The sequence below is a fragment of the Nomascus leucogenys genome, chromosome 18, assembly GCF_006542625.1.
Source record: "Nomascus leucogenys isolate Asia chromosome 18, Asia_NLE_v1, whole genome shotgun sequence".
Lineage (NCBI taxonomy): Eukaryota > Metazoa > Chordata > Mammalia > Primates > Hylobatidae > Nomascus > Nomascus leucogenys.
The window spans coordinates 43739921-43752120 of record NC_044398.1 but is presented as its reverse complement, the minus strand read 5'-3'; the positions used below and the strand labels follow the sequence as shown (position 1 = coordinate 43752120).

General features: G+C 38.7%; 1 protein-coding gene across 1 annotated transcript in view; it reads left to right on the top strand.

Moving 5' to 3' along the window:
* The window catches only part of LOC115831215 (wings apart-like protein homolog), a 66474-nt gene extending 57475 nt beyond the window's left edge, over positions 1-8999 (top strand). Inside the window, exons 9-11 of the mRNA XM_030798440.1 lie at positions 1809-2036; positions 7999-8110; positions 8796-8999. Of these exons, the coding sequence (XP_030654300.1) occupies positions 1809-2036; positions 7999-8110; positions 8796-8935 (480 nt within the window). The 3' untranslated portion in view covers positions 8936-8999. The remainder of the gene's footprint in view (positions 1-1808; positions 2037-7998; positions 8111-8795) is intronic.
* Positions 9000-12200: the final 3201 nt, after the last annotated feature.

Here is a 12200-nt window from a genome sequence, read left to right as displayed (position 1 = left end):
GTGCTGACTTAACTACCTGATCTGAGTGACTTTGAGACATTTTATTAATGATTTAAAAAATTACTTGGTTCAACCAGACTTGACTGTTTTATTTTTTTAAGCGATCCTCACAACTCACCCTCCCAAGTAACTGGGACTACAGGCTGCTGCCACTACGCCAGGCTAATTTTTGTATTTTATTTTATTTATTTTGAGACAGTCTTGCTCTATCGCCCAGGCTGGAGTGCAGTGACACAATCTTGGCTCACTGCAGCCTCCGCCTCCCGGGTTCAAGCCATTTGTCCTGCCTCAGCCTCCTGAGTAGCTGGGATTACAGACAAGCGTCACCATGCCCAGCTAATTTTTTTGTATTTTTAGTAGAGACGGGGTTTCATCATGTTGGTCAGGCTGGTCTCAAACTCCCGACCTTAGGTGATCCACCTGCCTCAGCCTCCCAGAGTGCTGGGATTACAGACGTGAGCCACTGCGCCCGGCCTGATTTTTGTATTTTTAATAGAGATGGGGTTTCACCATGTTGTCGGGTTGGTCTCGATCACCTTACCTCAGGTGATCTGCCCACCTTGGCCTCCCAAAGTGCTGGGATTACAGGTGTGAGCCACCATGCCTGGCGATTGGTTTATTTTAAAGAAATCCAAATATGTATATTTCAGCATCCTGGGTTTATATACAGATGTAAACACAGCTGTGTTTTCCAAGGGAAAAAATGTGTTAAGGGTATGATATAGATTTAAAATTATTATTTAAATTATTGATTTTAAACTGAAATATGACTGTCTACTGTATCATAAAGAATAGGCTGGGCGTGGTGGCTCATGCCTGTAACCTTAGCATTTTGAGAGGCCAAGGTGGGTGGATCACTTGACCTCAGGTGTTCAGGACCAGCCTCGGCAACATGGTGAAACCCCATCCACAAAAAATACAAAAATATCAGCTGGGCATGGTGGCGCCTGCTGGTTGTCCCAACTACTTGGGAGGCTGAGGTGGGGAGGATTGCCTGAGTCCAGACGGTCAAGGCTACAGTGAGCTGATATGGTGCCACTGCAATCCAGTCTGGATGACAAAGTGAAACCCTGTCTCAAAAAGAAAAAAAATGAGGTATATCATAATAAGGTTTATATAGATATATACTCACACACACATATCTAAAAATGTTTTATAAACTCTTAGCACAGTATAGCCAAAGAAATATGTAACTCAGCATATATTCTTACAGCTATCAGGCATTCATGTATGGAGGATCCATTGAAAGGTAAATTTTAAGCAACAGCATTTTATTTTTTAAACATGTTTCTTCAGAATATTTTTAGAGGGGGGCCGGGCATGGTGTGGCTCACACCTGTTATCCCAGCATTTTGGGAGGCCAAGGTGGGCGGATCACGAGGTCAGGAGAATGAGACCATCCTGGCTAACACCGTGAAGCCCTGTCTCTACTAAAAAAAAAAATACAAAAAATAAGCTGGGCATGGTGGCACACGCCTGTAGTCCCAGCTACTCGGGAGGCTTAGGCAGGAGAATCGCTTGAACCCGGGAGGTGGAAGCTGCAGTGAGCCGAGATTGCGCCACTGCACTCCAGCCTGGGCGACAGAGTAAGACTCCATCTCAAAAAAAAAAAAAAAAAAAAAAAAAAAAAAAGAATATTTTTAGAGGGACCGCTGAATAAAACATTTTTGAAGTTTCCAACATGGTTAGTAGTAAAGGTTTTAAGCATTTTAACTTGTAAACAAAAGGCATTAACAGTCTTATTTCCTGAGATGTCAGGAGTTGCTTACGTGAACTTTTTTTTCTTTTCTTTTTTTGGCCTGTTGAAGAATCTGTCCCTCTGTACAGCTGCCCTCATGTATATACTGAGTAGAGATCGTTTGAACATGGATCTTGATAGAGCTAGCTTAGATCTAATGATTCGACTTTTGGAACTGGAACAAGATGCTTCGTCAGCCAAGCTACTGAATGAAAAAGACATGAACAAAATTAAAGAAAAAATCCGAAGGCTCTGTGAAACTGTACACAACAAGCATCTTGATCTAGAAAATATAACGGTGGGTTCCTTCTTCCTTCCTTCTAAGATGATAATTACTTTCAGAAAGTCTTTGGTTAGTTGCAGTAGCTGTCTGACTGTGGGCAAATTATTTTAATTCCAACCTTGGTTTTTACAGTTTGGCAAATTTCTTAGGTTTAGATCTGAGCATAATTTCATTCCTTGTCTGAACTTCCTAAACTAGTTTATCTGCATTTAGGCTTTTTGCCCAGTAAATAGTTGCACATTTTGTGTTGCATTTTGCCTAATCCTTTTCTCTTTATTTTGTAAGAAAAAAAGGGGCCGGGCACAGTGGCTCATGCCTATAATACCAGCATTTTGAGAGGCCGAGGCAGGTGGATTGCTTGAACCTGGGAGTTTGGGTCCGGCTTGGGTGACATGGTGAAACCCCAGCTCTGCAGAAAATACAAAAAAATTAGCCAGTTATGGTGGTCTGCACCTGTAGTCCCAGCTAGTCCGCAGGCTTAGGTTGGAGAAATATCCTGAGCCCAGGGAGTTTGAGCGTACAGTGAGCCGAGGTTGTGCCCCTGCACTCCAGCCTGGGTGACAGAGTGAGATCGTCTCAAAAAAAAAAAAAAAAAAAGGGTAGAAACTACATTTAGGCTATTAGGAATTTGAATTCTTATTCTCCATGGATTTCAGGAATAAACATATCAGAGGATTTACATCTGCCATTTTCTTTTTTAATTTTTATTTTATAATAATAGTAATAATTATTATTTTTTGAGACAGGGTCTTGCTCTGTTGCCCAGGCTGGAGTGCAGTGGTGCAGTCATAGCTCACTGCAGCCTCAAACCCCTGGGCTCAAGTGATCCTCCCACCTCAGTCCCCCAAGTAGCTGGGACTACAGGTGTATGCCACCATATCTGGCTAACTTTTGTATTTTAAGTAGAGATGGAGTTTTTGCCGTATTGCCCAGGCTGGTTTTGAACTCCTAGGCCCAAGCGATCTTCCTCAGCCTCTCAAAGTGTTGGGATTACAGGCGTGAGCCACCACCCCCGCCACAACTGCCTTTTCAGTGAGCAACCATCTGTTTATCCCAGAGTACCTCAGGGTGTCTAACTGCTTCATGGGACTTGAAGAACCCTGAAGACACCACAAGGAAGATTCCTAGGCACCTCACCTCCCCTGAGGTGGTGTTCCTTATAATACAGTCATGGCCAGTAGCTGCTCTTAATGCTCATCACAATGCCCCATGTATTCCATTTTTGCTTTAGTTCAGTTTTGCTTTCTTCTGGCTTTTTACTTGTAGAATCAATATGTTCCATTCACATATTGGTGATTCCATCCACTTCTAGGCCAGTAGAAGATAATTGGCCTGTGGTTTTGAAAAAAAAAGAAAAAAAGTGTTTATTATATAATAACCTGGTTTTCAGACATTTCCAACATCAAAACTATATAAACATTTGTTTTTGTCTACTGGTTCACAATGGACAAGTCTATGCAAACGTACCCCTAAAGTCCAAGGAAGCTGAGAGGCCAAAGAGTCTGATAAATCCAGTTTTTTAGAAAGAAACATTTAATAGGGACTTACGAACAAAGGCCGTATCTGTGTTTTGGGATCCCCATGCCATTACACCCCACATCCAGGGTTTATATGCTATATGGAAAGTGTAATTCAGAATGGATGTGTAGGGCTATTGAAGTACATCAAGGTTGTTTGACGTAAGGGCAGGATATACAGTAAGTACCTGATTTTACACAAGAAACAATGGGTAAACTGGAAATTTTAGAGGCTTTCCCAGAACAGATGTTAATTAATCAGAAGCCAGGCTGGGTGGTCTGGCTCACGCCTATAATCCCAGCACTTTGGGAGTCCGAGGTGGGTGGATCACCTGAGACCAGGATTTCGAGACCAGTCTGGCCAATATAGTGAAACCCTGTCTCTACTAAAAATACAAAAATTAGCTGTGCATGCTGGTGGGTGCCTGTATTCCCAGCTACTTGGAAGTCTGAGGCACGAGAATCGCCTGAACCTGGAACCTAGGAGGCGAGGTGGAGGTTTCAGTGAGCCGAGATTGGTGCCACTGCACTCCATCCTGGGCAACAGAGCAAGACTACGTCTCCAAAAAAAAAAAAAACAAAAACAAAAAGACAAAAAAAAAAAGCCAGTGTCTCCACACCTACTTAACTGAAGACTGCAGCATTTGCCACAAAAATTTATAGGATGCTTTGTGCTAGCCAGGTGTGACTTAGGCTCTTGCTCTATTCTCTATTTTAATTAAGGTAGAGGTGGTAATAGATTCTGGTTACGGTGGAGGATGGGAGAGCAATTTAACTTTAAACAGCAAGATACAAAACTGACATGTATTCAGTACTTTTCACTTTATAAGATTGTGGAGAGAGGTGTTGTGCCCAGATGGCAAATCAGTGATCCTCCATGTCATCATATCATCTGTATGCTACATGTAAAACTTTTTTTTGTTTGTGTTTTTTTGAGACGAAGTCTTGCCCTTGTCACCCAGGCCGGAGTGCAGTGGTGTGATCTCGGCTGACTGCAGCCTTTACCTCCCAGGTTCAAGTGATTCTAGTGCGTCAGCCTCTTGAATAGCTGGGATTACAGGCGTGTGCCATCATGCCCAGCTAATTTTCTTGTATTTTTAGTAGAGACGGGGTTTTGCTATATTGGCTAAGCTGGTCTGGAACTGCTGAACTCAGGTGATCTGCCCTCCTCGGCCTTCCTGGGATTACAGACATAAGCCACTGTGCCTGTCCAAAACATTTGGAATTTTTATTTACTTCTATATTTTTACAATGTCTACTGATTTTTTCATGCTATAAAAGAATAAATTTGAGCCTATAATGTTTATTTGCCTGCATAGTTGGATAATGTGACTTTATTTTTTTGTCTTCTATATTCAACATTTAGATTCATTTCAGGTATGCTGTTAAATAACATGATAAACTTGATAATTGAATTTGTCTTATGTTTTGTTGAATTTATTAGGATGATAAATACCAGAATAAACACTTTCCTACACTCTATTAAATAGTTTACTCATATGATTAAGCCAGAGCACAGTTGTCAGTTTTAGGATTCCTCTTTTTCCCCACTAATGTTAGCTATTCTTGAATATTTTTGTTTTAAATTGTACAGTAGATTTACTGTGTTGTTTTGTACAATGAATATCCTTTACATGTTAGTTTTGTTACTAGTTGCTTAATTTCTTTAATATATTGGTATTGCTGATGTGCTATGAAAAGATAATTTAAAATAGTAATATAGTCATGCTTTGCTTCGTGACAGATATCTAAAAATGCATCGTTAGGTGATTTTGTTGCTGTGTGAACATCAAAGTGTACTTACACAGACCTAGAAGTTATAACCTACCACACATCTAGACTATGTGGTACAGCCTGTTGCTTTTAGGGTGCAAACCTGTATAGCATGTTACTGTATTGAACACTGAAGGCAGTTAGAACACAATGGTGGTAAAATTTGTGCATCTAAACATAAAAAAGGTAAAGGAAAAATATGGTATAAAAGATTTAAAAAGATATACCTATATGGACACTTACCATGAGTAGAGCTTGCAGGACTGGAAGTTGCTCTGTGTAAGTCAGTGAGTGAGTGATGAGTGAATGTGAAGGCCTAGGACATGATTGCACCTACTGTAGACTTGATAAACACCATACACTCTGGCTCCCCAAGTTTAACTCTTGACTCTTTTTTAATAACACTTAGCTTAAAACACAAATTGTATAGCTCTACAAAAATATTCTGTGAGCTTTTTTCTGCTTTTAAAATTATTACTTTTTAACTTTTAAAACTTTTTCTGTTAAAAATGAAGGCGACACACACACGTTAACCAAGTCCCACACAGGGTCAAGATTATCAATATGACTGTCTTCCACCTCCACATCTTGTCCCATTGGAAGGTTTTAGGGGCAGTAAAACAGGCATGGAGGTCTCATCTCCCTTGATAACAATGCCTTGTCCTGGAATACCTCCTGAAGGACCTGCCTCAGGGATCCCCCCCTCCACTGCCTTGAAACTCTCTGGCTCTGTCAACCTGGCTGGAGTGCAGTAGCACGATCTCAGCTCACTTCAACCTCCGCTTCCTGGGTTCAAGTGATCCTTGTGTCTCAGCCTCCCAAAGTGCTAGGATTACAGGTGTGAGCCATCTCGTGGCCTGTTCCTCTTGTTTTCTGATTAGTGATCTGGCTGTGCTTTAATTCTGAGTACTATTCCAGTTTTCAAATAAAATGCTTGAATAGTAGGCTGTTTTTAAATGCTAGCTTATAGTATACTGAATATAGCCTAAAATATCAATCCTTTTTATGCCAGTAGAAACAAAAACAAAACTTCCTAAAAAGGCTTGAGTTTTAATTATTAATATCAAATTACCATCATCTTTCTTCTAAACAAAGAATACCTCATTAGGCTTCAGCTTTGCCCATATGACTCATGAATTAACACACACGAACCAATCTAAATTACTCTTTGAGGGACAGAATGAAAAACGGGCACAGTTGAATCTGTTTTTGTGGTATTGGATTCTAGTTTCGTATTTGTCACCTTGGAGAACAACTCTTTTTTGAGACAGGATCTCTCTCTGTCGCCCAGGTTGGAGTGCAGTGGCACAAATCTTGGCTCGCTGCAACCCCCACCTCCTGGGTTCAAGCAATTCTTCCTGCCTCAGCCTCTTGAGTAGCTGGGATTACAGGCGTCCACCACCACGCCCAGCTAATTTTTGCATTTTTAGTAGAGATGGGGTTTTACCATTTTACCCAGGCTGGTCTTGATCTCCTGACCTCAGGTGATCAGCCCACCTCGGCCTCCCAAAGTGCTGGGATTACAGGTGTGAGCCACTGCACCTGGCCGAGAACAACTTTTTTGAAAGAAGTAGATTAAAATCTTCTAGATCTCTTCTAAATGTGCAATCCTAAGGTTTTCACTGGTGATATCTGTTATTTGTATTTCTAAATATCCAATTTGTGTGCATTTTTTCAAATAGACCTGAAGGACTTAAAAACTATCATCTTTTGAAGGGGAGAAACTTAGGGAGAAAAACCAGATCTTGTCAGTCTTGCTAGTTAAAGCATTTCTTTTGTTATGCTGAAGTTCTTTATTACAGCAGGAACCAAATTGCTCTTTCTTGGGAAGTGGCTGTCTGCTTTAAAAAGAAAAACGACAGCCAAAGTGAAATAAAGAGCAATAAAAACTTTACTCGGGTTGTGAGTGTGGGTCTTAGCTTTTGTACTCTTCTGGTGGTGGTCCTAAAGCATTATTTGTATAGTTTTGTCATCATGGCCACATGATGAATATCTGAGCTGCTAAGCCTGCAGTATGCCCTTTAAAACTAGTCAGTCTGCAACACTAAAGTGAACAAAGGATTTGTATGCAGAATAGACAAAACACACCAAATAATAAGAAAAGACAATCAGTCTTGCAGGAAAATATGGAAAGAATAAGGAACAGGAGTCTCATAGTAGAAACATAGTTAATATGTGAAAAACTGTTCAAGGTTACTGTCATTGTAAAAATACAAACAAAAGCAGTATGTTACCATTTTGTACCCTCAGACAAAAATGTTAAGTGATAACTTGTGCTTTTGAAGATTCAAGGCAACTGGCACTCCCACACTTTCCTCCTGAGAGTGTTACTTGTTAAATCCATTGTGGTAAATTAATCTAATATTGATTTACAGTTAAAAAATACATATACCCTTTGACTTAGCAGTTCCACACTTGACCTGTATACTGTAGAAATAAGAATACCTATATATATGTATAATATTAAACTGACAAATGACAGACTAATAGCACATTTTCTCTATGAAAAGCTGGTTAAAAACTTTGTTCATAGACTATTCTGATAAAATTGAAAATTAGTTCAATTTTATGTATAAAAGTAGTGTTAAAAAACTACATGTAGCATGCAGTACATTTTCGTAAAGAGAAACAATTTCTAGAGTTATTGCTAAAAGTTAATATTCATTAATGGTGCTTCTGGTTTTTAGACTGGGCATTTAGCTATGGAGACATTATTATCCCTTACTTCTAAACGAGCAGGAGACTGGTTTAAAGAAGAACTCCGGCTTTTGGGTGGGCTGGATCATATTGTAGATAAAGGTATGATATTTACATTTAGAATGTTTTTATATATTATTTAAAGCCTGAAGAAAATACTCCGTTGCCATACTTCAAAAAATAATTGTGTCAGTTTGGAATGTCTATTATTATTATTATTTTTTTTTTAGTTGCATCCTGCAAATTTCTAACATTTAAAGAAGAGGCCGGCCGGGCGCGGTGGCTCATGCCTGTAATCCCAGCACTTTGGGAGGCCAAGGCGGGCGGATCACCTGAGGTCGGGAGTTCGAGACCAGCCTGACCAACATGGAGAAACCCCGTCTCTACTAAAAATACAAAACTAGACAGGCGTGGTGGTGCATGCTTGTAATCCCAGCTACTTGGGAGGCTGAGGCAGGAGAATTGCTTAAATGTGGGAGGTGGAGGTTGCAGTGAGCCGAGATTGTGCCATTGCACTCCAGCCTGGGCAACAAGAGCGAAACTCCACCTCAAAAAAAAAAAAAAAGAAGAGGCCATTAACATTTTGATATTGGGGGATTATGGAAACAAAATAATTACAGAGTATGCATTTCAAAATCTTACCGTATGAAACCTAGAATAAAAATGTTCAGAGAGGTTCCAGCATGTTCATAGCATGTGTACAGATGGCTTCTAATGTTAGCTGAAAGTATTCTGTTGGTAAGTATTGATGATAAATACTAACTTATGTTTGTTTCTTTTCACCTAGTAAAAGAATGTGTGGATCATTTAAGTAGAGATGAGGATGAAGAGAAACTGGTAGCCTCACTATGGGGAGCAGAGAGATGTTTACGAGTTTTAGAAAGTGTAAGTATGTATGACTATTTGGCAAAAATTATTCAGTCTTAATTGTGATTGTGTATGTAAGAGACAGACTGCCAAATATTTTATATACCCCTAGAGGTTCACTTCTGTTAATCCAGATAGAAATAGCAGTACATTTTTTGAGCAACCAGTTGTTAATAAACAAGCTAAATGAGTAGTTTTATATTTTAAGAGTACCTGTATTATTGCTGCAAATGAGATGTTAGGCTTGTTTGTTTATATATGCCAATCTTTTTTAAAGATTTTATTATTTTTATTATTATTTTTTGAGCCAGAGTCTGTCTCTGTCACCCAGGCTAGAGTGCAGTGACATGATCTTAGCTCGCTGCAACCTCTGCTTCCTGGGTTCAAGCAATTTCATGCCTCAGCCTCTTGAGTAGCTGGGATTATAGGCATGTGCCATCATGCCCTACTGATTTTTGTAATTTTAGTAGAATCAGGGTTTCTCCATGTTGGCCAGGCTGGTCTCAAACTCCTAGTTTCAAGTGGTCTGCCGGCTTCAGCCTCCCAAAGTGTTGGGATTACAGGCATTACACCTTGCTGGGCCCCTCCAATCTTTATTGTTTTTTCCTTAATGTGAATTTCTACTTGACTACAACGTTTGTAGATAACAATAGTGAAACGCAATCAGGTTTTATTTTTAAGTTATTATTAGCATTTTGTTTATTTGACTTTTGAGTCAGATTGTTTATAGGCATGGCCTGTCATAATATTTGGCTTTGGAGAATGATACTGTTGAACTGCAGTAAGTATATTTTGTTCTTTGACTCTTACGAAGGACTTAACCCAGTTCTGTATAGATTAGAATTTATACTGCCAGCTAATTTCAGGGTGCATAGGTTTGTTCACCAGGTTATTTTAAAAATGGTGTAGTATAAATTAAAAGCTCCTGGCATAGATTAAATTGTAATGTTCCATGTGTCTTCTAGAGTGCTTTGGGTACAGTAGATAACAGATATTTCTTTGTAAAAATGTATTCTAAATGAATACTTACGAACTTTACGTTATTTGTTAAGTTGAGGACTGCTCTATTCTGACATTCAGTGTGTTTGGCAATTTGTTACAGTGAATATATAGTATAGAATATGTTAATTATGAATGAATAATTATAACAGTGATGTCTTAATTTTTTCATAAAGCATTAGCTTTCTTATTTTACATCTGGAACCTGTAGTTAGTGAAATTATTCCCTTAGGTAACAAGGGCTGTTTCTTCCTCATCTTTGTATCTTTTACGCACCAGGCAGAATGTGGTGTTATATGAATGAATGAAAGTTTTGGATTGCCACAATTATTTCATATTCTTCCCTTTTAGGTAACTGTGCATAATCCCCGAAAATCAAAGCTACTTGATAGCATATAAGATTCCCAACTGATTGTTTCATCAGCTAAGTAAGTTTTTTGTTTATTAATTAACAACTAACATTGTTACTTATTTTAAACATTTGGATTGACCATAAATGAAAGAAATTTGGATTAGCTTCCTCCATGAAATGCTCTGTTGAGTTCTGTGAATCGGAGGCTGAGGCAGGAGAATGGCGTGAACCCGGGAGGCGGAGCTTGCAGTGAGCCGAGGTGGCGCCACTGCACTCCAGCCTGGGCGACAGCGAGACTCCGTCTCAAAAAAAAAAAAAAAAAAAAAAAAAAGTTTTAAGAGTACAGATTTTGGACACAAAATGACGGTGTGGATTCCAGCTTGATAATTTCAGCTGTATAACTTTTGTAATATACAAATCAAGCTCTTTACAAGGGGGATAATAATAGTGGCTAACCCACCTAGGATTTTTATTACAATAAAATGAGTTAATTTGTATGTTCGTAAGAAATCTATACATAGTAGATATTTAAAATATGTGTATATTAAAAATACATATAAAATTTTTAAAATTTAAATGATTTTTAAAGTATCTTTTGTATCTTATTTGTGATACATATTAATGAGTTAAATTAGTTAATATGCAAAGTCTAGAACAGTACTTGGCATATAGTAAATACTAAGCATTTTTCCTCATTCTTGTTTTAAATGGACTTTTCTAGCCCTCTTCTTCTGCACTTTATTTAGACCTGTTTTTCTATATCTGTATGTAGCTTCTTCCATTCCACATTTCTTTCTTCCCACATTTCATCACAATTAGGCTAATGCTGTCACCTCCGTGCAGGCAAAATTCCCAAGTATGTCTCCAGTCCTGGTTCTATCTTATTAGAGCAGCCTCTTCCTGATATCTCTGTCCTAGTTCTTGATATCTGCCCTAGTTCTCTGGCCTGTAGCCTATCCAGAACAATACCACATGGAGTTAACTTTCTCCAAATCACTGCTTTGAAAAAATAATTTTAATTTCTCAAATCTCTGATTCCTTGTTGTCTTTGGATATATGTACAACTTTCTTACTGAAGTCAGCCTTATCAAAGGCCCATTGCAGTCTTACTCTAGTTTATCTGTTTTTTAACCTCTTAGTTTGGAGGAATTCAAATATAAATAATGTAATAAACTGTAACGTACACTTTATCAATCATGGCCAGTCTGGTTTCCATCTGTAACCTCATCCATTCCCTCTCCTGTATTATTTGAAACAGATCCAGATATTATTTCATCCATAAAATACTTAAGTACATAATGCCTAGAAGAAAAGGACTCTTTTAAAAAATATAACCCCAATGCCATTTTCATACCACACATTAATAGTTGCCTAATATTTTATGTTTAGTCAATATTCTAATTTTCAGTAGTCTCAAATTTCTGGTCTCAGTAGATTTTCTTAATCTGTAGGTTTTAAAAATCTCCTTTTTTGGTCTTGGATTTGTACATTTTTTATCTTGCATTTGTATATTTTATTTTTCTTTATTTTATTTTATTTTATTTTATTTTTTTTCTGAGCCCAGGCTGGAGTACAGTGGCATTATCTCGGCTTACTGCAACCTCTGCCTTCAGGATTCACATGATTCTCCTGCCTCAGCCTTCTGAATAGCTGGGACAACAGGTGTGTGCCACCACACCTGGCTAATTTTTGTATTTTTAGCAGAGACGGGGTTTCACCATGTTGACCAGGCTAGTCTCGAACTCCTTGGTCTCGAACTTCTGACCTCAGGTGATCCACCCGCCTTGGCCTCCCAAAGTGTTGGGATTACAGACATGAGCCACTGTGCCTGGCCTATTTTATATATATTTAGCACTCTTTCTTTTTTTTTTTTTTTTTTTTTTAAATAGATACAGGGTCTTGCTATGTTGTCCCGGCTGGTCTCAAACTCGTGGACTCAAGTGATTCTCCTGCCTTGACCTCCCAAAGTGTTGG